Below are 26,531 nucleotides of genomic sequence, written 5' to 3' on the forward strand. Positions count from 1 at the left end.
ACTCTTGTGTATGACCATGGGACTAATAAGTACTTAGACTCGATTAAGGACTAGATATGGCTACTGCCAATAATAAATTGATTAAACTGATTAATAAACTTCATAAATAGACTCGTCGTGATGACTCGAGCAATAAACTAAACCGTCGCCAAAGCAAAGGAACTGTCGCCGCACAATGAAGTGCAGCTCCAGACGACAAAGTTGTCGCCAGGCGTTGCATTGCAGCATTTGGTGCTGCAGCCCATACCTTTGCGCCATTGCTGGAACATCGGTCTAAGACTGCTTCCAGTGTTTCACTCTAAAGGGACAGGCCTAACGTCGTACTAAATCAGTTTGATTAATTTATTAGACTTTAAATTACTCAAATTAATTAATTAATTAGGCAAAGTCCTTATAGTCATTAGTTTATTTAGACTTAATCACAAGTCAAATAAACGGTTAGTTTAGTCACATGATAAGTATGCACAAGTAAGAGATGCACAAGTAGTCAAGTAGTCACAATATGATGCAATGAGTTTGAAACCTAATCATGGCTCTAGTTCTCTAAACTTCAAGGATAAGGGTTAGTCAAATAGGTTCCATGGTTATGAGTCTGGATGCATCGCGCGGAAGCCTTACCTTTCGAAGGGTTGGCGCATACGGATGGGACTCCGCAAGTTAAACTTGCTTCCACGGTTTGGTGGATTCACAAACTCGGATGTACCCGTCGTTGCCAGGATCGTTCGATTGGGTAGATGGAGTGTGAATCCCCAGAGGGTTATGGCCATATGTAGAACACATATGAGTTTCAAAAAAGAGAGAAAAACTCAATCAGGAAGTAGAATCGAGCCAATAGTGCTAGAACCAATTAAAACAAGAAGGCAGAGTTCTGGCTCGGTATTGGAAGAACACAGCGCCAGACTACAGAGACTGTCGCCAGACGACAATGTTGTCGCCAGGCGACAGAGCCATATCATTGGGGACGGGATCTGTTTTCTATACGCAAGTTCCAACTTGCCTCAGCAGCTTTCTGTGTTCTTAGAATTTTAGTATTATTTCAATTCTAGTTGTGAAAGATATTTCTCAAATTTCCTACGTGTAAAAAATCCTATGTTTTTTACTCATTTCGGATGGTCTATCCAATGAGGACCTTTTTTTATACATATGACAATAATGTTAATCAAAATTACGCACATGAAATACTTAGAACTTTTCGAGTCTCATCTGCTCATTCTAAATCATTGCCAAAATAAATTTTAGAAATTAAAATAGAAATCCTCCCCAGTGGAGTCGCCAAAAAACTGTAGGGAATTATTTCAAGCCTTATCCCCAAGCTTGAACCCCACAGTGATCATACACTTAAGCATGGTGGCGTCCTAAGGGAAAGAAGCTAGAACAAAAGAGTCGCCAACAAGTTTTAGGAACTTGTAAACCGTTCACAGGGTGAAGGTTACACCCCTTAACGATCCATGAGATCGTCAACTCCAATAGGTCTGGAACCATGACTGGTGTTCGGGGATGAGAGTACGAATTCAATCTATAAGAGAAAGAACCCACCTTATAAAATAGGCCTCTACTTTATTCTACTCGTATTCATGTGCGCTTTCTGACTAACATGCAATCATTAGGTTAACCATAAACCTGTTTAATCTATGTTGGTAATATGCGCATATAAATCTATTATTGGTGATAACTTGAATTAAATCATATTAGCTTAAACCAAATAATTAATTATCTTATTAGGCGTGATTTCAAGTACAAATTCCCTTTAAACCTGCATAAAAGGTGTGATCAAGCAATAACAACAATATATATCAAGTAACATTATAATAATAAATAATAATAATAACGCTAAAGGATAAAAATAATAGCAAGATCCTAGGCATGATACTAACCAGATTAATAACAAACTCTAGCATGTCACTAAGCAATAAAAATCAAAGCTTCAGCCCTAACATGATACTAACATGCTATTAGAAAGGGTAAGAAACATCCTAAACATTATACTAGAGAGCAATTAAGACATCCTAACATGATACTAGGAATATTAAACGAATATAAGCGTGCACTCTACATTGTAATAATAGAAGGGTAGAATCGATTACTTATTTTGATGCCTCGTACCTCTTGCTAATAATAGAATACACACGTTAGTAAACTTCAAGACTAATAAACAAATTAAAGAAATAATTAAATTAAATAGAAAAGGTTAGAAATTGGACTTCGGTCCAAACCCTAAAAAAGAATCAAACTTTCACGTCTAGGGCAAAGGCGACTTCAAATTGGGCTAGGTGCGTCTAGAACTAATGAGTGCGGAATTGTGTTTGTAAAAAGCTAGGCTAGAAACAAAGAGAGAGAGAGAGAGAGAGAGAGAGAGAGAGAGAATAAGAATTAGAGAATTATGATGGTTGTGGATGAGTGAGGTTAAGGTTATTGAAAAGGGTAAATCAAGGACCCTATTTATAAGAAAAATAGTCCGGAACCGATAGAAAATAGATCTAATTCCACACGGAATAAAACTAACCTATCGCCAAGCGACGCACTTGGCGCCAGGAGATGCATTCTGGAAAAAAAACTTTTTTCACACGGAATCCACTTTCTAATACGATCAGGTCATGGAATCCGTGTTTAGGGGTAAAAACGTCATTTCAAAAAAAACACACTTTTATTCCAAGTAAAACTCTAAAACCTAATTATCAATCCTAATTCTATTAGGATTTAAAAGAACCTTCTAGAACATTCTAGAAGACTATAATCAATCCTAATTGCTTTAGGAAAGATAATTAGCATTAGGTCCTCCTCTAGATCATTAGGCCATACATAAGTTCAAAATCGGCCCAGTTTAGTATTTTGGCCATAACTTTCTCATTATTCATCGGAATTGGGCTTATAATATATCGTTGGAAAGCTCTTTTTGAACCCGACCCAACTACACTATTATTAGACCCTTATCATGGACCAATCTAAACTGGATCGGCTATTTTCATAAAACAGAGCATTTTTCGAAAACAGAAAGAGAGAATTTTAATAAAAACTAACCGCAACACTAGACTTTTTACACTTTCACTTTATTCCATTATCATTTGACGTGAAAGATATTCATCACTGGGTTTGGTTTTGGGGAGACACATTTGGGTGTCTACAAGTACGCACTTGTTTGTTTGTTTGATTTTAAAAAAATATATAATTATAATGCAAGAAGAGCTCTAAAACGCACGTAAAAGAGACTGTTTACTCAAAAAGAGCAAATTGCATGTTGCTACTAATAACTTACTAAAAAATTAAACAGCTAGTGCAATAAATAGTTGTAGATTTTTTTTGGAATTTTGTAATTAATGAGGAGTAAAATGAGGAAGAATTATGTATTAAAGGCTGAGGTAAGTGTGTATATGACTTTTAGGGGTGAGCAAATTATATAGGGGTGAGCAAATTCTCTAGGTGTGGATAAACTATTTAGGGGAAAGCAAATCATCGTTTGATGAGTTAATTTGATTATTATTTATAGAGGTGGGCCAATTTTGTAGGGGTGGAATGAGCAATTTATTTAAAGGTGAGGTTATTGTATTCGGATTTTAGGATTGGGCAAATTATTTAGTAATGAGCAAACTATTAAGGGGTGGACAATTTATTAGGGGTGAGTTAATTTGCATATGGTTTTTAAGAATAAACAAATTAGTTAGGAGTGAGTTAATTATATATGTCTATTAGAGGAGCTACAACGAATACTATATCAAAATACAACAAATTACTAATCCATATATAGCAATAACATTACATTTGTAGCTACAACGAATACTATGTCAAAATACAACAAATTAAGTGAATCGCTATTCGTCGCTCCCATTTTACATAGTAACGCTCTCATTTTGACTTGAATGGACAATTATGCCCTTTATGAAAGCTGTAATATAAAAAGAGGACTTTGTTCCCTTCATGCACATTTTACCTACTATCGGTCCCCTCAAAGTAATAAACCGTGAATCCCAAGCCCACCACATCGGTCCCCACGACTTCAAACCAAATCGATCCCCACGACCATCTTAAATCGTTTTTTTTTTAAAAAAAATTAATCATCAAGTTTTTTCCGACGGGTTTTGGATGATGGACGGCTGGGACGATTGGAACGTTCGTACGCTGGAGAATGCGTCGGAACATTGTGCAAGTTTTTTATTTTTTTTTATTTTGTGAAAATGGGACATCCGCCCAAAATTTCCGGATGTCCCATGGAGGATCAGCTTGAAATTTCCAGATCCACCATGGGACATCCGGAAATTTTGGGCGGATGTCCCGTTTTTAGAATTTTTTTTATTTTTTTTTAAATGCATTAATTTTTTTTTATTATTGTTGTTGTGATTTAGTTTTTGATAATTTGAGTAATTAGTAATAATGTTATTATTGTTTTGTAATTGTTGTTGTTATTAGTAGTCATATTATTATTATTATTATTATTATTATTATTATTATTATTATTATTATTATTATTATTATTATTATTATTATTATTATTATTATTATTATTATTATTATTAATTAGTAATTATGTTAAGGTATTATTGTTTTGTTATATTATTAATATTGTTATTGTTGTTTGTGGTTTTTATGATTATTGTTGTTGCTATTATGAGTGTTGTTATTAGTATTAGTTATTTTACTAAATAATATTATTAGTTGTAATAATGACATAAACCGTTGTTTTGTTTAATTTGTATAGGATATGGAATCTGAAGACGGCGGTGACGGTGTGAATTATAGTGGGAATTTCGTCACGGATACGTCATTTCCAACGTTTGAGGATGCAGTTACATGGGCGGATGTTGTTTCCATAAATCTCGAATTTATTTAGGTGAAGTCGTCTTATAACAAAACCAGAGATGGTCGGCCGTATAGATATTTGAGATGTGATCGGTCACGGAGGAGCAAGCCGAGAGATTTGGAGAACGCGATATGGAAGGACACAAAAACCAAAGCTAATGGTTGTCCTTTCTACATCAAGATATATTATGAAGTCAGCACTGATATAGTTGGAAGATCCGGGCGAAAAATGATTATACCAGGACACATAACCACCCAATGATTGTGTACCAAGATGGTCATCGTAAAGTGAGCGGATTGAGTCCGGGTGCAAAACAGGTTGTGCGTGACATGACAAAGTCCAAGGTTGCGCCCCGTAACATCATGGCAACTATTGCAGAGCAATTTCCTGATGATCATCCAAACATCAGGCACATTTACAATTGCCGGAATGATTTCAGGATGGAGATGTCCGAAGGAAGAGGAGTTGTTAAGCAATTTCTTCATTTGGCGAGAGAGAGTAAGTACATTTACAGGGTCACGACCGATGATCTCGAAGTCTTGCAACTTGCATTTATGGTGCACCTGATGTTGGGTTTGTTGAGTCCGACTCATCGCGGAAACAACCCCGACCCAAGGAACTACTCGTAATTAATAAAACCATAAATAAATAAACATAAGGAAAGGAAGAACGAATCATACCCTTGAAGCGAGCTTCGCCCTCACAAAATGGGCTTTTACTTGAAAGCCTTGAGCACCGCAAATGCCGTGCCTCCAACGGTATCCACCCACAAAGGACGAACACGACTTTTTAGGTCCGCTACCTTGGAGTTAGCAAGGTCTGACCAAAACCCAAGTGTTAATGGAGTTTAAGAGTTTTTCCCAAAATATGGAATGCTCTTTCTAACTCCTACTCAAGCAAAGAATTCTCAAGCCATGCCATGACTATTTATAAGGAAGTATGCTTTGTGAATTCCACTCATCTTTCTATGTGGGACTTTTCACAAAAAGATCCCACATGGAAATATTGGTGAATTCAACTCTTAGTTAAATAAACCAAGGAACAAGTAACAAGTGTCACATGGTTAGGAGTGGACCACTTTCTCACTTGGTCCCCAAGGCATTTCACATGCAATGTGAACTAACCATGTGTCACCCAACCTTGAGCCCCAAGTTGGGTTCGGTTGGGCCATTTTATTTTGGCCCGTGACCATGACCCTTCACCCCGGGTCCACGGCCCCCTTGCCACTTGGGACGCCACCGTGGAGCACCGCCACCATGGCGCGCTGCCACTTGGTGGCTGCCACTTGGCAACTGCCAACGTGGCGGCTGCCATGCGTGCTGCCACATGGCGTTTTGCCATGTGTGCTGCCACATGGCACGCTCCTATTGGGCTAGCTTTCCTTGTTACTTTGAAGCATTTTCCCGTCTTGCCAAATCCTAAATTTTGGCTCGACATTTGAGATTCTCTGACGCTTGGTTTCGACGGTCCAAGCTCGAATTTCCGACGTCTAAATATTTAATACTCGGGCGACGAATTAATTTCTTCCGAATTAATTCGTCGAGTCGGTTCGTATATTTTACTTGGGTGTGACCCGAAGGGTTAAGTCAAGATTAAGCTGTAATATTAATTATATTAATATTACTGATCGGAAGCGGCCTCCACCCAGGCATTGCGATCACTTGACCTTACTGAATATATTAGCTTTCTAAATAATTCTGAACCCGCTATCAGGATAATACACTTGTTCGAAGGACACCATTCCTTTCAATCTCCCACTTGTCCTTCCGGACAAGTGTGCATTTAGCGTATAGCCCCTTTCCTATGTCTCTTCATGTCTGTTCATGAACTACAGAGTAAGATTACTCGTCATCTCTGTTACGTCCAGAAGTGTTTCTCGAAATTCGAGTTTGATTGTCAATAAGTAGATGATTTCTAAAATCCATCTGAGCACGGCCATGCATTTTCACAGTCTCGCTCTTCGAGAGGCCTTGTAAACAACAAGACATGTTCCCTATTGTTAGTAGGGGGACATTTCCAGTCTTGTAATGTAGCTTCTCTTACTAAGAGGACCTACCCGCCTGATATTTGTCTTTATAATCCCTAGTTACGGCAGACGTTTGGCGGATACCAAAGCGGACCAGTACTCAAACAAGAGATCTCCCACTACTCATGGTCAAAGGAAAAGAGTTCCGATAGTAATAATGAGAAAAATACTTAAGACAATTTTTAAATCTCTTAAAGTATTCTCATAGGTCGATCCAGTATGGTTCTAAACCAATACCTGTGCAAATGATTTATATCCTCATAGCACAAGAAACGGTGCTATAAATCATACTACACACTAATCTCTAATGGTCATTAATCGTCCACAAATATGACCTTGATTAGGGAAAATTTTCGATTAAAATATTCAACGTTCACTTAATAGGCGTTTCTTTATCCAAGCCATTGACTTGATACCCTATTTTGAATATTTATTAAAATCGAATGGACTCATTATTTAATTCTAAACCACAATTAAATAGTTTTGTGGAATATTTAGAAATATTTTATTCCACTATGAAACTTCACAATGTTTCATCTTATGATAAATGGTATTTCCCAAATGTTTTAAGATTATTACTCTTCATAAAACATTCATAGAAATCACACTCATATTTGATATGCTCGATTTCTTTCATGCAATTATGAATGTTGTCGTTCACTTATTGCATAGGTTTAGTTATAATTACTTTGCAAACCTTAGCATCTTCATTATCCACCATTTCCATAATAAGATGATAAAATTTTGAGAGTGTTAATGGATTACATGTGATTCAGGATTTATTATCCAAGCAATGGCTCCCACTCATTTTTATGATTTGAGACCTTCTACTTGACAATCTACAATCATCAACGTTCAATAACGAACTTTTCCATTTAACATCTATCTTATTATTGCCTTTAAGGCAACAATATTCTCAACATATGTTTTAGTAGACTCTCCGATGATGCCTTGCATGGATTTCACTCCAAACGACTCACAATTATTTGGAATACTCTAATCACTTGCGATCATGGAAATTTATCTTAAATTTCCGCACATTATACATGGATGCATATCCATGTTACCATTCTCAAGCCACGACACTTCTTTCCTCGTGCTTATAAATGACTTCCTTGTTAAGGATCTAATCCTTGTTAAGGTTTGTGCTTGCAACATCAAAACTCAAATTATATTTGTTTCCATGCGCCAAGAACTTATCCAACTACTTATCTAAGTTCTATGGATGTTCTTGACTATAATCTAATGATCTAGTACTTAGATTAATGTCGATTGGTAATATATACGTACTTTACATGCTCTAAGCATGTAAGTCATCTGACGATTCCATATCATAGCTTTACATGATGGATTTAATTCTAGAAAGATTCTCAATTTTATTCCATCCATGTGACATTTAGCTCATACAGTTACACTAAGTCTTGCCAAATTGTTCGCTATATGATATGGTTGAAAGTCTCTTACTAGAGTCTTTCTTGTTTGACTTAGTACTTAGCCTAGCTTATACTTAGTTCAAACATTTACTTAGCTTCATACATATTGGTCGAAAGCCTTCAAAGTCCTTCATGTTTAACATGGTAATTTCTTTTACTCGTTTAAACATTTAATTAAGTCTATACCATAGAACTTAATTCCCAACATGTACTAAGTATCGCCTTTAGCTTGGTCTATTGTCGAAAATACTTTCAAATCTAAGCATTTAGCATTTGATAGTTGTTTCACAATAGAGTTCGTAAACTTCTCGTTGGACCTTTACTTTTGCTCCCACTAAACTTCTTATTCATTAGAATTTCTATATATGTCTCTCCATAAGCCAATCCTCTTATTAACTTTATGAGAAAACACGTTCCAATTCCTTCATGCAATGCTTCCTTTGACCCCATAACGGATTCCATGTGCTTGCTTTCAAATCTAGTATTATTTAGATTTTCAAAACCCTTAGACTATTCCATAGTCACTTCCAAAATCTTATTTTGGGTAGGTGGTTTTGGTATCTATTTTGCCATATTTCATATGTGCAATTTTGCTAGATCAAAAGCATTCCGATTGGTGAATAGGTTAAAATCAACTCCTTGAAATTAATTATATCCTTTTCAACCAATCTTGCTATGTATGCATATACATTTCCACATTTGTTAGTTTTCTCCTTGAAAACTTATTTGCAATCGATGGATCTTTCATCCTTCATGCAAATTAATCAAGTTTCGAACATGATTTTCAAACATGGAGTCTATTTCGGATTTTCATGGCCTCTAACCATCATTCGGAATTTGGATTTGTCGTAGCTATCTTACAAGACATTATTCCTTTGCTTGTAAGTCTTAGGTTTATTTCTAACTTAATAGAAAATTTATAGGATTCAATCCAAGCCTTTGGTGAATTCTATACCTATACGGGGTAATTGCATCAAACACTGAGTTTACGGCGCTTTCAAAGCCCTTTTATTATGTTGATCTTACTCCAACATTTTTAATGTTTTGTGAGTAATGAATTCTCTTTTAAGGCACTTGTAAAGTCCTTTTGAGTATTCTTGATCAAGCATCCTCATGAAGTCCTTTAAGGTCTTCCGAGATTCTCAGTTCTAGTTTGTTGCTAAGCTCGATGGTCATCGAGTTTATTTTCCTCCCACTTGTCGTTTTGGAAACATGTTACTTTCCAGAAAGACACTACTTAGAGCAACAAACATTTTTGTTCTCAATTAGGTTGTGGAGGTAATGCCCGTAGTCTCACTTGAATGCTTACAAAGAGACATGTATATTGTCTTTGGGTAAAAGTTCATTGTGAAACAAACAGTTAGCTCCCACTTGAGTTATCTTAGTCTTTATTGAGCCATTCAGCTCCCACTGAGCCACCTAGCTCCCACTGAGCCACTTAGCTCCCACTGAGCTAGTGAACTCCCACTAAGACTAACAGCCTTCGCATATACTTGAAAAGACTTTTAGAAGTTATTTCTCTCCATAACTGAATATGGCATCCTTTCTTAGCTTCGACATATTGTTTAGTGTAACATTAGTCATTTGTGCAAATCTTTAAGAACTTTATAGGAAGGGTTGTGAACCATCATCGTTCGAGTCATTTTCAATTGACACCGAGGTCTCCGTGAAGACACACTATGTTCTTTGTGGAGTTATTTATGAAAATTTCCATTCATAACTTTGAGATGGTCATGCTTGGCTCAAACAAACATCGCTCGATCTAATCTAGACGTTTTGATATCTTGCCAAGTCGATTCTGTACTTCACTGGACTCTTGAGCTACTCAAGTCAACTTTGTTCACATTTGATGAATATAGCCATATCCTTTCAAATTCTTTGTGAAACGTTGAAGTAATTGAATCCTCTTTAGCCTTCGGAGTCAATTGTCTAGACCAAGAACAATAGCTCTCTGCTTTGTCGGTTTCAACAAGTAAGACTTGCTTGTCTTAGAACGATTCCAATTCGAGCAACTATCAAGAGCCTATCTAATAGAGCCTTGAGTACGTTCTTGTCGACGTGACATTTCTAAAGATGTTTGGAATGCAAATCAAGCCAATGACTTGAACTTAGCGAGTTTATCATGTTAGGGAAATGTTTGTTTATAATCAAGCATTCTTGACTCAATGCTTGGATAACCATGCCATTCAAATAAATCTCGCAACTATTGCTCATTACTTTGAATGTGAGTCTCTCCGTGTGTAAACGGATCAATTGTTGATTATGGAACATAATAACCATTACTTGTTCTAGCCTTTGGCTTAAAAGGTCTTTAAACAAAACATACGACCTTACAACTGATGTAGCTCTTCTTGCTTCATTTTAAGCTTGTAGGTCGATAACTTAGCTTAACTTCAATAGTTTGAGGTCACTATCATAGTGGAACACTCAAGCAGTATCCGATACTTGTGAAGATAACGAATTGCTGAGTTAACTACAATAACATGAACTCATGAGTTGAAATGAAATCTAATTCCTTTTCTTCGTTCCTTGTTTCCTATATTTCTTATCATACAATATCTCATGATCTTACTTTAAGAATCATTTCTTTAAGTACCTTGACTCTTATACTTTTTTAGGCATAATCAAGCACCTAGTGCGCCGTAAAACAAAGTTCCATCTTTTCCATTAATTCTTACTCGAATTACTACATCAATGAGTCCTACTCAATTATGTATGATGCAAAAAGATACGTTGGTTGCCAAACATTGACAATCTTGAGTTTGCAACTCAATACCTCATGTTTTATCAAAACTACCTAGTATTTTGAATACATGATGTCCAACCGTCCTTTCGGACTTAGTTAGAAAAGTCATTTATGAGAATTGTATTTTAGAAATGCTTTTCCTTTCTTTGAGAACTATTCTCAAGGATTTCCTTTACCAATCATGGAAACAATATTATTTTATTTAGAGTACTATAAATATAAGTGCATAGTATGACCATTTATCAAGAACATAATAAGTTTGAAATTTAAAATCATTCATGCAAACTTCAATCTTATTAAACGTCTTATTTACGCATGAAAATTGTCCCTATTTGGCGAAAATAAGGCGATTCCAAGATCCGAAGAAACAAAGAGTGGTTAAGCATGCTTTGGCTTGTCTTAACACTCAATCTTCTAGGGTAAGCATTGCCTTGCTAATGGCTCTAAACCACTCTTGGTTAGACAATCGTCGCATCTAATGCATCTTTGACGATGTATCTCTTTTGCCACGATATGTGAGGACTCCTCACTCATACCGATGAGTTAAACCAAAACCAACGTGCACACCCGGTGTGCCTTATGAGCCTTGGAGAAGTGATGGCACCTCGCTTTGGCGTGGCCTACCATCACCCTCGTCCGGTTGATAAGTGTTGTTTTGGAAAGTCAAGTTTGACTCAATATTATTAGGGACCTAGGATTTCTATGTTGGTTGATTTAAGTGAACTTAACTAATCATCGCAACATAAACAAAACCTAAACATGCATCTAACGAATAATTAACATGTATATAAGCATAAAATATAAAGCGAAATTATAGATGCATATTGGCAACTAGCATGACCCCTTGAATTCTTCAAATCTTCAAAAGGTCTTCATTTGCAATTCAAGGCTTTGTCTTCCAAGATACGCCGTCTTCAAGACTTAACCAAACTATGCAAATACTAGTGTCTACGACTAGGAATAATCTAAATATTAAGGTACAAAAATACTTAACGGTGCGTAGACCGTATTTAGATTTACAAAAATACATAACGGCACGTAGTCCGTATTTTTTATCCTAGTCGGGTTCCACTAGTTGCCATTTCATAAAACCTGTGAGAGAGAATATACATTCCATTCATCCATTCACTATTTGTGAATGGCCCATGCAATTTACAATATCAAACAAGTAAAATGCATTTAAACAACGCGCGCACTAGTAACTAATCTAGGTGGTTAATCCGATTAACATGCCTAATTAAAACTAGTCAAAGTTGTTTAACCGATTATGTAATTGACGTCATTAATAATTGAAGCTCCCACTAAATTCTGCATTTCCCTTAATTAATCCAATTAATCAAGTCGGTAGACCCCAAACTTGTCAAAATAAAATTTTGCCAATGCCGCTCAAAACCGAGGCCTAGCCTCCCAAAATTTTAATTAAAATAAACAAAATTAATTAAAATAAATAAAACGGCAAAATAAGCAATATTAAACCAACCGCATTTCAAGTGGCTTTCGCTTTAAGCGTTTCGCCAAGGAAACTCGAATAATCGCGGCTCATGCAAACCAAGCATATTACGGCTAGTCACCTCACCGCACCAAGCATTCGCGAGACATAATTAATTAATTCTAAATTAATTTTAGAACTAACTTAATGAGCAAAAAATAAAAAAAATTTTAAACAAATCTAACTTAATAAAATTTCAAAGTGCAAATAACCAAAATAATTCTAAGAACCATTCTTAATTAAATTGGTTTAGCTTGGTGCAATAACAAAGTTGAGGCAATTTCTCACTTTTAATTTAATCAATTTAAATTAAACTTAAGAATTTTACAAAGTAAGGGGAAGTTGGAAAAATATGAACTTTAGTGTTCAAATGAAAATTCCAACATCTTAATTTTGTGAATCCTTGAAAATTATATCTTCCAACATGAAGATAATCAAATTTCTATCACAAAAATTGAAACTTTATGTTTCCAATCAACTCAAAATGATTAAAACAACAAAGTTTAACACAAAATAACATGGAATTTAGTGGTTTTTAAAGTTTCAATCACTTATCACAAATAAAGATTGAATCTTTAACACTTAGGAAGCCTCAAAACAAAAATTTTCACACTAAAAAGCAATTAGTTTGCAATTATGTGAAAATAAATCAACCTTTAAGCATCAAATACTACCAAGTAAGTGTGCTTTAAGGGGACTTAAAATTGCAGAAAATAATGCAAATTATCAACCACATAATCAACAAGTTATGCCATTAATTTCAAGGTTAGAAAAGACTTAAAATTTTTCGTCAAAAACAAAAAAATCCCTCGAAAAAGGCATTTCTGGTCAGAATTAGGCTAAAATCACAGCCCCACACGGTAAAACCTTTCCAGAACACCTTTTCCACCCAAAATTCACTAGTCTTGGGCGAAAATTTGGGTTCAGGGCCAAATTCGACATTAAAAACGGGATTAAATAAATAAAACCGAGCTACTAATCTAATTAGCAACTTGAACCAGAAAAATAAGCCAAAATAAACCTTGAAAAACATGATTATAAAAATAAACGAGCGGGGCTCCAATACCGCTGTTGGGGTTTGGTGAGTCCGACTTACTGCGGAAACAACCCCGACCCAAGGAACCACTCGTAATTAATAAAACCATAAATAAATAAACATAAGGAAAGGAAAAACGAATCACACCCTTGAAGCGAGCTTCGCCCTCACAAAATGGGCTCTTACTTGGAAGCCTTGAGCATCGCAAATGCCGTGCCTCCAACGGTATCCACCCACAAAGGACGAACACGACTTTTTAGGTCCGCTACCTTGGAGTTAGCAAGGTCCGACCAAAACCCAAGTGTTAATGGAGTTTAAGAGTTTTTCCCAAAATATGGAATGCTCTTTCTAACTCCCACTCAAGTAAAGAATTCTGAAGCCATGCCATGACTAATTATAAGGAAGTATGCTTTGTGAATTCCACTCATCTTTCAATGTGGGACTTTTCACAAAAAGATCCCACATGGAAAGATTGGTGAATTCAACCCTTAGTTAAATAAACCAAGGAACAAGTAACAAGTGTCACATGGTTAGGAGTGGACCACTTTCTTATTGGTCCCCAAGGCATTTCACATGCAATGTGAACTAACCATGTGTCACCCAACCTTGAGCCCCAAGTTGGGTTCGGTTGGGCCATTTTATTTTGGCCCGTGACCATGACCCTTCACCCCGGGTCCACGGCCCCCTTGCCACTTGTGACGCCACCGTGGCGCATCGCCACCATGGCGCGCTGCCACGTGGCATGATGCATACGTGGCATACTGCCACGTGGCACGCTGCCACTTGGCGGCTGCCATGCGTGCTGCCACATGTGATGCCACATGGTGTTTTGCCATGTGTGCTGCCACGTGGCACGCTCCTATTGGGCACGCTTTCCTTATTACTTTGAAGCATTTTCCCGTCTCGCCAAATCCTAAATTTTGGCTCGACATTTGAGATTCTCCGACGCTCGGTTTCGACGCTCCAAGCTCGAATTTCCGACGTCTAAATATTTAATACTCGGGCGACGAATTAATTTCTTCCGAATTAATTCGTCGAGTCGGTTCGTATATTTTGCTTGGGTGTGACCCGAAGGGTTCAGTCAAGATTAAGCTGTAATATTAATTATATTAATATTACTGATCGGAAGCGGCTTCCACCCAGGCATTGCGATCACTTGACCTTACTGAATATATTAGCTTTCTAAATAATTCTGAACCCGCTATCAGAATGATACACTTGTTCGAAGGACACCATTCCCTTCACCTGATCATGGTCTACATACTCCGCACATACCGACATGTCATAGGTATGGATTCTACTTACAAGACCAATCGATATGGGATGCCGTTCTTTGAGATAGTAGGTGTGACACCGACAAACCAGAATTTTCTAGTTGGTTATGTTTTCATGCGCGAGGAGTGCACGACCAGCTATCGGTGGGTTTTGCAGAGATTAAGGGAGTTTATTGGGTTTGATAAAGAGCCATCGGTATTTTTGTCAGACCGTAAACTTGGCCTATGTGCGGCTTTGAGAGAAGTGTTTCTAGGGACGTCACATTTACTATGTTGATGGCACATTAACAAAGATGTGCAGGCAAAGGTGACGAAGTTGTTCAAAAACAAGAAGATAGGTGCCAGTTTTAAAAATGGCAAATGGAAACATATCATGGATGTAACAACCGAGGCGGAGTATGATCGTGATGTAACTAGCATGAAAGTAAAGTGGGCAAGTTTTCCGAAAGTGATTTGGTATGTTGAGAGAACATGGCTTTGTCCTAAAACAAAATTTGTGAAATATTGGACAAACCAAATTCTTCACTTTGGTAACACCAGAAACTGTAGAGTTGAGAGCCAACATTCAGCAGTGAAGATGTGGTTTGAATCATCCACAGGTTAGTTTTTTTACAGTATTAGTTGTTGTCTTTATTTCGTAGTTGTAATTATAATAAAAAATTATAATTTACTAATTTGAATCAATGACAGGTTCTTTGGATATCGTATGGGCCCGAGTTAATTGTCATATCGGTAATCGAATCATTGAGATTCGAAATAAGTTGGAGGAATCAAGATCTAAAATTGGTGAGTTGTACAGACAATTGCCGCTGTCACGTATAAACGGCAAAGTGTCTCAACATTGCTTGAAAGAAATTCATGAGGAGACGAAAAGGATGCGGGATTTGAGTTACTAGGTTTTTGAACGTTGTGGATGTGCTATGCGAGTGACCCATGGTTTACCATGTGCTTGCCAGATACATGAGTCGATAGTCGCACAGACATGCTTGTATACCAGCTAAATTCATTCTTTTTGGAAGACTTTGGTTATTGGTGATGGTGTTAACATTCCGGGATTTGTTAACGATTCGATCGAGGAGGTTGCACATTTTCGTTCCCTGGTTAATGATGTCATGGAAAGTGATCCTGTTATACGTCGAAATGTAACTCGCATCATCGAAGAGGAGCTGCATCTGGATCATACACACCTTCAGCAACCACATGTGAACCTCAACGTTCGTGGTCAACAGAAGAACAATGACACCAGGCGTGATCGAAGTTATTTTGAGCATGTGGACCGTCAATACAGTCAACGTGGTGGTGACCAAGAAGCAGGTAATAGTAACTTCGATTGATTTTAGCAATTATATGAATTTCATCTTGTAGATTTACTAATAATTGACTTTTTATTATGCGCGGCAGATCCAAGTGACATTAGTCAGTGTAGGTACTTGAACCAGCTTCCGGGCCCAATGTTGCCGTACATTACTTCTTGGAAGGATGTCATTGGTGATGGGAAATGTGGCTTTCGTTTTGTGGCCGACTTCTTTTTTGGTGATCAGGCGCAGTGGTTTGATGCTCGGGAAACAATAGCGAACGAGATCGCCGGTCATCCTGACTTGTACGATCGGATTTACGGGCAAGGACGACTATGGATGAACATCGGGTATTCGATGGGATGGTGGGGCTGTTGGGGAGCGACATTGGATGGTAACTATATAGGGTAGCTCCCGATGAACTATCGCCCAGCCCCCAGGGTGCGCACTCACTGCCGAGTAAGCAACTAAAGAAGGGCTAATCAGCCCGGCAGAGTCAGCCCGCAGGGCTGACCTGGCTAAACTCTTCACGAAGGAAATAGTACGCCTATAAATAGAGGGTAAAGTACAACGGAAAAGAGGTTAGACACTAAAGTTATTGCACTCTCTTCATCTTTCTAAGTACACTTTCTCTCTCTAAACACTCTCTAACTTAAGCTTCGGAGGGGGGTTCCTCAAGCCACCCCCGAGGGCAGTTTACGTGTGCTGCCTTGTGTAGGTAGTTGACGGGACCCAGCTCACCCAGCAGAACCCTTGGATCCACACCTGGAATAATTGGCGCTGGAAGGAGGGGATAGGATCATCTAACTTGAGGTTCACCAACTGAGCTAGGGACTAGTTAACTAACCACCATGGCCGGAGAAGAAACTGTACAAACACCAACGTCCAAAACTAATGAGACCAGCCAAACACCACAAAAAACACCCCCAGTAACCAGCGATCCAAAAAGATCCACCGGAAACCCCAAATCGACCATCTCACAAAAATCAAACCCCATCAGATCAACGTCAGCTACTGCTAAAGCAGCGGCGAAACTAGTAGATCCGGTAGGATCCAGCTCTATTTTCAAGTACGGAATGCCGCTAATAGGCGCGAACAGTGAGCTTATTGTTTCAGCACCTGTAACCCAGAAACCGCAACCCGTGAATATGCCAGCCATTCTGCAGAACCTCTCTAAGTGCAGCAAGGAGCAGCTGGCTGCAATGACGGCGGTCCTTACCAACATGGGTAAGGGGGAAAGCCCATCACCGGCAACGGCAGCTGCGCAGCCCGCAGCGAAAAAGCCGGAAGTCCCAACTTTCATCCCCGAGCAGAAAGAGCTCATTCAAGTGAGGAAAAAAGTATTGGAGCTGGAGGTTCGCAACCTGAATCGAGAATGGAGCGTGGAGGAAATAACCCCCGCCCAAATCAGCCCGGAGAAGCAGGTCCCTCGTAGCAGGTCACCAGCCGCAGAGCCACGTATCAGCTTTCGAGAATCATATGGTACTCTACACCATGACAGACTCAGTCTGGTGTAAGGCTTTCCCACCAACTCTGGAGGGGCTGGCAGCGGAATGGTACGGTGCCATCCCCAAATGTTATGTTTACTCGTACAACCAGCTGAAGAGAATGTTCATAGAGCATTTCATAACCCTAGTGGACAGAACCAAGATGACAACCGAGCTGATGTCCCTGGTTCAGGGAAAGGATGAGCCCCTACGGGAGTTCATCACCAGATTCAACAAGGAGGCAACAACCATTCCAAACATGAGCCAGGAGGTAGCACTGTTGGCAATGCAGAGTGGCCTACTGCCAGGGTCACCCTTCAGAGTGTATATGGGGCGTAAAAGCCTCAAAACGCTCGCTGAAGCGCTGGGTAAAGCGCACGAGTTCATCAATGCAGATAAGACTGACAGGGCAATGCTGGGTAAGAAAGCAGCAGGTGACCCAATTAGGCGGGCAGAGGTCGCCCGGGCAGAGAACGCGCCCAGGGTGGACCAGCCAAATAGGGCTGAGCAAAACCGCAAAGAAGCGGACAAGGTCGTAGGATTGAGAAGATCCGATCCACGGAGAGGGCCAAGGCCTGGGAAGTTTGATCAATATACCCCACTGACCATTCCAGATCTCACATATTCAGCGTGAACAAAGCTGATGATAAGTGGCAGAGACCCCCAAGAATGGTAAACAGGAGTCGTGATACCAGTAAGTGGTGTGACTTTCATAGGGACTACGGCCACACCACTGACGAGTGCACGCACTTGAAGGACAACATAGAGGACTTAGTCAGGAGAGGATACTTGAGTCAATTTAAGCAGCGTGATTATCCTCCCAGAAGGAAGGAGGAGGATAGAGCGGGCCGAGCTGACCGCAGAGGAGGTCATAGGGGCCCAGCTGGAGACAGGGATAGAGATGACAAACTAGAGGGCAGGGTGTATGTAATAAGCGGAGGTCCAGTACATGGGGGGACAGTTAATAGAGCGCGGGCTGACCTAAGGGCAATGCTACATCAGATTAATGACAATGATAAGCGTAGATGGCCACCTCTTCCCCCGCAGCCACGAGCCACGTTTGATGAGTATGACTAGAAGGGCATAATTTACCCTCATGATGACCCGCTGGTGGTAACAATGAGAATTGCAAACTGGGAGGTGGATAGAATACTGATAGACGGAGGCAGCTCAGCCAACATCATGTACATCAGTGCGTTCAACGAGCTGAAATTGGACAGAAAGGACCTAAAAAGAGTAAACTACGAGGTCACCGGGTTTAACGGCTTGGGGCTTACCCCAGAGGGTGTAATCCAGCTCTCAGTCCGGGTAGGAGAGAGGTCAAGAAGGCGTGATGTCCGAGCAGAATTTCTCGTGATAAACTCCCCTTCACTCTACAATGTAATCATGGGAAGACCACTCATCCACAAGATAGGCGGGGTGGTATCCACTTACCACCTGGCCATGGCTTACACAACTAATGAGGGACGATCAGCAAAGCTCGGAGGAAGTAAGAAGACAGCCCAACAATGTTACATAACTGCCTTGAAGCAGCCTGCCAAAACCAGACAGCAATCAGGTTCCGAGAGAAGACTCCCTGAGCAGCCTGAGAGGAAGTCGAAGAAGAGGAAGCGTGAGCAGTATCATAGGGAAAAGGATAAACAAAAGTTGGCAATGGAAAACTTCGAGCCTGCAAAAGAAGAAGTGGCCAGACCACTACCCAGCGAGGAGCATGTTACGGTCGAGCTCATAGAAGGTGATCCCTCGAGGACGGTGAAAATTGGGAAAGACATTGATCCAAGAGTAGGGGTGCACCTCATAGAGCTGCTGAGAAAGAATATAGACATTTTTGCATTTTCCGCAGATGAAATGCCCGGAATTGACCCAGCAGTCATGGTACATAGGCTAAATGTGAAGGAGGATATTAGGCCAGTCAGGCAGAAAAAGCGAAGCTTCTCCACGGAGAAAAACCAAGCAATCCAAGAAGAGGTGGAAAAACTCTTAGAAGCAGGATTTATCGAACCCTGTGACTATCCAGAATGGTTAGCCAACGTGGTCATGGTGAAGAAGGCAAATGGCCAATGGAGAATGTGTGTTGATTTCACGGATCTTAAGAAGGCTTGCCCGAAGGACTGTTACCCATTGCCACGGATAGATCAACTGGTAGACTCAACTAACGGGCACGCCCTGCTAAGCTTTATGGACGCCTTCTCAAGGTACCATCAGATCAGCCTGCACGAGCTAGATAGGCAGAAAACTGCATTCATCATTGAAGGGGGAGTGTATAATTACATAGCTATGCCCTTTGGGCTGAAGAATGCGGGGACAACTTTTCAGAAGGCAATGGATAAAGTGTTCCTTCACCAGAAAGGAAGAAATGTGGAAGTATACGTTGACGATTCAATTGTTAAGAGCGTCACGCAGGCTGGACATATCATGGATTTGGAGGAAACATTTGCTACCTTGAACAAGTATAAAATCAAGCTCAACCCGAAGAAATGTGTCTTTGGAGTGAGCTCAGGAAAGTTCTTGGGTTTTCTGATCAGCGAGAGAGGATTAGATGACAACCCGGAAAAGGTCGAAGCAGTTCTCAGTCTGCCCGAGCCTAAGAGCATTAAAGATGTCATGCGGTTGACAGACAGAATGGCCGCACTGACCAGATTCATCAGTAAGTCAGCAGACACAGCCTTGCCATTCTATCAGCTATTGAAAGGAAACAGGGAATTCAAGTGGGGGGTTAAGGAAAAAGAAGCCTTTGAAGGTATTATGGAGCATCTGACTAAGCTCCAAACAATGATCAGCCCGGAGCTGAGGGAAAAGCTGCATTTATACATCTCAGCATCAATACAGACAATCGCAGCCCCTGGTAGAAAGATAGAAGCAACAAAGGCCGATATATTTCGTGAGCCACGTGCTGACTGAGGCAGCCCCTGGTAGAAAAGCTAGCCTTCGCAGTGGTCACAACAACAAGAAAGCTAAAACCATACTTTGACGCGCATATAATAGAGGTCCTCACAAACCACCCACTAGAGAAAGCATTACAAAATATGGATGCATCGGGTAGACTCTTAAAATGGGCAATCGAGCTTTCTGAGTATGAATTCGAGGTCAAGCCTAGAGCAGCCATCAAGGCACAAGCTTTAGCAGACTTCATAGTGGAAGCCTCTTATGAGGAGAAGGAAGATGACATTGGAGTCTGGAAGGTGGAAGTGGATGGATCCTCAGCCCAAATGGGGAGTGGAGCAGGAGTCATAATGACGTCTCCAGAAGGAAACGTATTTGAGTATGCCATCAAATTCAAGTTCAAGGCGTCTAACAATCAAGCAGAGTACGAGGCGACGCTGGCAGGCTTGCGTATGAGCCTCGCAGCCTGAGCTCGCAAAGTACACCTGCAGACTGATTCTCATCTCATTGCCAGCCAGCTGCAAGGGGCATATGAGAGAAGGGAAGCCACTATGATTAAATATGTGACCAAAGTGAAAGAACTGGCAGCCTAGCTAGTCCATTTCTAGATAGACTTAGTCCCCAGAGCAGGAAACTCTCAGGCTGATGCCTTATCTAAGTTGGCCAGCTCCACCTTACAAAGCCTCACAAGAACGGTGATGGTCGAAGTGTTAGAAGAAAGTAGCATTGCCGAAAAGGAGTAGGTAAACTGCATTGGGAGTCATAGAGCCCGGTTCTCAGACATCTTAGCATACAAACTTCATGGCTCGATGCCCGATGATGAAGTACATGCTAAAAAGGTTAAGAAAGATGCAAATTGGTATTTAGTGATGAATGGAGAACTTAACAAGAAAAGCTTCTCAAAGCCACTGCTGCGGTGTATCCCAGAATGGGAGCAGAAGTGTATCATGGAAGAAGCCCACTCCGGGATATGTGCCAACCATATTGGCGGGAAAGCATTGGGAGTGGAGGTCCTTAGAAGAGGGGCATATTGGCCAACTCTCACGCAAGACACACTAGCATATGTTAAAAAATGCGACAAGTGTCAAAAGTATTCACCAATCATTAATCAGCCAGCAAATGATCTGACTCCGATCCTCAGCCCGATCCCGTTCGCTCAATGGGGAATGGACATATTGGGACCCTTCACCACTGGGTCGGCGGGCAGGAAGTATCTTATTGTGGCAGTAGATTACTTTACGAAGTGGATAAAAGCTGAGCCCACCAAGTACATAAAGGCAACCCAGGTCAGAACATTTATATATCATCACCAGATTCGGGGTGCCACAGTGCATAGTCTTCGATCATGGGTGTCAATTTGACTGCGACACCATAAAGGATTATCTGGGAGATATGGGCACCAAGTATGCAAGCGCCTCAGTCTGCCACCCGCAGAGCAACGGCCAAGCAGAAGCAGCAAACAAGCTGATCCTGACAGCCCTACAGAAGAAACTGGAAGAGTACAAAGGCCTGTGGGAAGACTTAGTCCCAGAAGTCTTGTGGGCGAATAGGACCACTGAGAAGGAGGCAACTGGTAAAAGCCCTTTCACCTTGGCCTACGGGGTCGATGCAGTTGTCCCTGTGGAAGTGCAAATCCCTAGCCTGAGGAAACAACACTATGAGCAGCAAGGGAATGAAAAGCGCATGCTGGAAGAGCTAGACTTCCTGCCGAAAGTAAGGCTAAAAGCAGCCCTTAAGCTGGCTGCCCAGAAAAGCAGGATCTCAAAAGCTTTCAACAAAAGGGTCAAGCATAGGGAGCTCCTACGAGGAGACCTAGTCCTCAGGAGGACAGCAGCAGTTGGAAGAGGAAATCAGCATGGAAAGCTGTCAGCAAACTGGGAAGGCCCTTTCATCATCCACGAGCAGGTTGGACCTGGGGCGTTCCTCTTTGCAGATCAAGAAGGTCAGGTCTTAAGAAACAGTTTCAATGCTGACGTGTTAAAGAAATATTTTATTTAAATAGTCTGAAAGCTGCTTCAAGCTTGATACATTTTTACTCAGTCTATGTTATGTTAACTAAGGCATTTGAGCCATTTTTATTCAATGAAATACAAGCCTCTGCGTGAGCAGTAAGTTGCATAAATTTGTTTAATATTGTATGCCCAAGCATCATATACGAACATGTAGAAGTCAAACAAGAAATAATAGTAGTCTTAAAGGCAAGAAGCGCCCTGGCACAAAATAACAACACGAAGGCATCCCTCCTTAAAACTTCACCTCACCTGCAAAAAGCAAAACAGGGCACCTCCTCGGGGACGCTTGAGGGGGAGCCTGACACGTTCATCTTGAGCAGGGGAGACAAGAGGAAAAGAAGAAGATGAGCTACATGGGCAGCACTAAGGTCCTCTTAGCCCCATTCAGCCCATCTCTTCGAGGGGGAAAGGGCAGGAGAGAACAGCCATGCAGTAAGCCCTTACAAAAGAAGTAAGCAGGCAGCACAAACAAGCTGAATGACATAAATAAGTCTCAGCATAAACAAGCTGAATGACATAAATAAGTCTCAGCATAAACAAGCTGAATGACATAAATAAGTCTCAGCATAAACAAGCTGAATGACATAAATAAGTCTCAGCATAAACAAGTTGAATGACACAAATAAGTCTCAGCATAAGCAAGCAGAATGACATAAGCAAGTCGCAGCATAAGCAAGCTGAATGACATAAATAAGTCGCAACAAAGCAAGCTGACGACACAGGCGAAATAGGCAAAAAGCTGATAGACACAAACAAGTCTCAGCAAGGATAATTCAAACAGCGCTAAATTAAATATGTCAACCAGCACGCAGACGAAAACTTTGGCCAAAGCCAAGTGAAGTACACAACGCACAAACACTTGAAGCAGGTAAAACAGGAAAGACAAAGTATAACAAAATCCCTGCTGAAGCGCAACAGAGCGCAAAAGGAGCAGGAAAACGCTAAGCAGCCAAATCAAGAAGACAGGGAGGCCTAACCTACAAGGCCCCACCAAGTATAGCAAAATGTTGTAATGCTAAAAGATCTGATACTGCTAAGAAATGTTAGATTGCAGGAAAACGTGCAAACAATGAAATAAATAACAAAGCAAAGCAGCAGGAGAAGATCATAAAGAGCATACATTATAAAGCCGAACCCCTGCCCACCAAGGCAGAGTAAACATTCAGCTAGTCAGATACAAAGCAAATAAAGCTGAGCCCTCATCCACCAGGACAAGGAAACACTCAGCAAATAAAGTTAGGAGATCACAAATTCAAGTTAAGCTGGGCAGACACAGCAGCAAAAGATAAAGTATTCTGGAAATACACATAGAAATATATTCTTTGGCAGCTATACACCCCAAAGATAGTAATAAAAACTACCTAGTTACAACAGATCTGGGTGAGGGAAAATCAGAGGAACCACTGGAGTAGGAGGGTTACAGCTGCCATAACCTTTATTGATCACCAGTTAAGGACTCCACTCCAATAGCTGCAGCAACGTCAGAACAGAGAGGCACCTCCAAGTTCAGCACAGCCTGATTGGGAATCTTGCAGCTCGCAGCGCGAGGGTGGTAAGTAGGGAGGTCGAACAAACCAGCCTCACCTGCAGCTTCAACTTTAGCCCAGAACAAACCGGCCTCTCTCCTAGCAGCCTCAAGCGCAATAGCATGCGTAGCCTGTAAGTCCGCCACCTCTGCCTCTAACGCCTTCACCCTGGCCTGAGAAGTCCCCAACTGCTCCTCGCAGTCCTTCAGCTTGGTCTGAGTGAGCTGAAATTCTCCCAATTGGAGCTGCAAGGCATCCGCCTTCTCTCTCAGCGGAGTCACCTCATTGGCCATAGCATCCCTCTCAGCTTGAGCCTGCTGAGCCTCCAGAGTCTTCTGGAAAAGGGTTATGCCTTGGTTCTGGAATTCCTTCTCCACTGACAACAAAGCATTGGACAAATCCCCCACAGACATAACAAGCTGCAGTAAAAGCAGAAAAGAAGAGTTAGCCAAAGTGGGAGTTAACAAAAGCAAGACAACAGCTGCAACACAAGCAAAGAAAAGCTGAAACAGGAAATAGAAAAGATAAAAGAAGAGACTAACCTTCTGCAAATCATGGCAAGCAGTAGCTACTGGAAGGCTGACTGAGCTGCGCGTAGAATCTACAGGGAGACGAACCCCTTGAGTCAGGCGGTATCCCAGAGTACCACCCTTATGAGGGTTGTCTACAAATAAAGACTTATCAGCCCTCACATTCATCAAAGGCCGAAAGGGAGCGTTCTCAACTCTAGAAGGGCAGAGTATAGGGAGCAGATGAATGTCAATAGGGACCTCAGCAAACTCAATGGCCCCAGTAGGGCGAAAAGTCCCTCCAGCAGAGAGAGAGGACGCAGAAAGAGGATTCTCAAAGGCATCACCCAAGAACTGGTGAACGCAGCGGTTAAGCTCACTGGAGTTCTAAGTATCTCCCCCACCAACGTTCCCACCTGGGTGCCCAGTGTTGGCAAACGTGGAAGCAAACGGGTCTGGGCCAGGAGAAGTGCGAGCCTTTTTTGTCTCTGGCCCATCCCCAGCAGGGGCGGAAGACTTGGGATCGTCCTCCAGGTCAATCACTGGACGATCCTGCTGGAGAGAGTCCGCAGCTCGAGAGAGCCCACCCTGAGTGGTGCTTCGGAGCCGCCCCCTCAGCCTGTAGGGACGCAGCGGAACTCTTGGGAGCTCCATGACAAATTCATCAGGGAGTTGAAAATCAGTAGCTGCAACAGAAGGGACTGCAGCGTCCTTCGCAGCAGCGGTATCAACAGTAGAAGTAGGATAGAGCAGAACATGCTCAGCAGAGGACATGGGTTTTTCACCCGCAGCAGTGGTCTCAATCCCCTCAGAGGGAAATTGGAGAACACTGTCAGCAAAATCATCGGCAGTAGCCTTTGGTTCTTCAGAAGCTTGTTCACGTTGCCTTTTGGCAGCAGAAGTCTGAGGTTCCACCCGGCCGAAAGCCGCGACAGACTGCTTCTCAGGGGAAGCAGTATGCGTCACTAACGCCTCAGAATCTGAAGCCACCTTTCGAGGAGCAGAGCGAGTGTCACGCCTACTCCCAACAGTAGAAGACGAAGGTTCAGGATCAGCGTTGCTAGACCCAGCACGCTCACCAGTGGCCACGGTGCCAACAACAGCCCCCAGCTCAGCGGGAGCCAAACGCCCCTCAACCTTCAGGGAACTCGCATACACCTCCAGCGTATCAAAGAGCTGAGGAGGGTTCTCAGGAGTGGCAGTCAAGGGGTCCTTCCAATTATCAGCCAGCCCGAGCATGTTTTTGTCCAACTTGTCATAGCCAGAAAACACAAAATGACAAAAAGTCAAATAAGACACAAAAAAAAAAGAAGGGAAGAAAACAGAAAAAAGGCAAAGGGCAGAAAAAAGCTCACCAGACTCATGTGTACAGCACAAACGCATGGCAGAAAGCTGCTCATTACCCACGATGTAAATAGAGTTGGGCAGCCAGACCTTGGGAAACTTTAAGTCACCTGACCCCGCTCCCTGCAAAGCCTCAAAAGCCTCTGTCTCACGAGCAGGTTCAGAAGGAGAAACTGTGACCCCAGCCATGTTGGTGCGAATCTCTCTGAAGTTGCGTGGAGCAGCAAAGTTGGAAGGCACCTTCACCTAGAAAAACTTACCAGTCCAGTCCCTGAAACGCCCAAGTTTTGGGTAGGACAAGACTCTACTCTCTTTGGGAGCAACATAGTACCACCCTGACTCAGTCCCAGAGGCTGATCTTTTCAGGTTCATGAGAGACTTGAAAAAATGCAGAGACTCAGGGTACTTTCGAAACCTCAGGAACCACAACAAACAAATCAGAGTGTGAAGGGAGGCAGGATGAACCAGAGATATACAGATGTTAAAAGCACGCAGCAACTTCTCTAAGGTAGGGTCCAAGGGGAACCTCAGGCCCAAGTCTAGCTGCGAGGCGAACACAGCAATATGACCTGCAGGAGGGGCTGATAGCTTAGCACCATTAGCAGGCAGAACCAGCTCGTAGCCCTCCCCAAAACCGTAAAACTTTTGCCCAACAGCAGCTAGGTCCAGTCTCTCAGCG

At 41.4% G+C, this 26,531-nt stretch overlaps 2 protein-coding genes across 2 annotated transcripts; both read left to right on the forward strand.

The window, feature by feature from the left end:
* The first annotated feature begins 18,760 nt into the window (after positions 1 to 18,760).
* LOC145632700 (uncharacterized) lies at positions 18,761 to 20,479 on the forward strand. The gene is made up of 2 exons (XM_081685044.1): positions 18,761 to 19,599; positions 19,774 to 20,479. The coding sequence occupies exons 1-2, from the start codon at positions 18,761 to 18,763 to the stop codon at positions 20,477 to 20,479; spliced, it is 1,545 nt and encodes a 514-aa protein (XP_081541170.1).
* A 1,148-nt stretch (positions 20,480 to 21,627) lies between these two features.
* On the forward strand, positions 21,628 to 22,566 carry LOC145632701 (uncharacterized). Its single transcript, XM_081685045.1, has 3 exons — positions 21,628 to 21,747; positions 21,947 to 22,326; positions 22,464 to 22,566. The coding sequence occupies exons 1-3, from the start codon at positions 21,628 to 21,630 to the stop codon at positions 22,564 to 22,566; spliced, it is 603 nt and encodes a 200-aa protein (XP_081541171.1).
* The last annotated feature ends 3,965 nt before the right edge of the window (positions 22,567 to 26,531 follow it).

This window comes from Chenopodium album, chromosome 5, assembly GCF_948465745.1.
Source record: "Chenopodium album chromosome 5, dcCheAlbu1.1, whole genome shotgun sequence".
NCBI lineage: Eukaryota > Viridiplantae > Streptophyta > Magnoliopsida > Caryophyllales > Amaranthaceae > Chenopodium > Chenopodium album.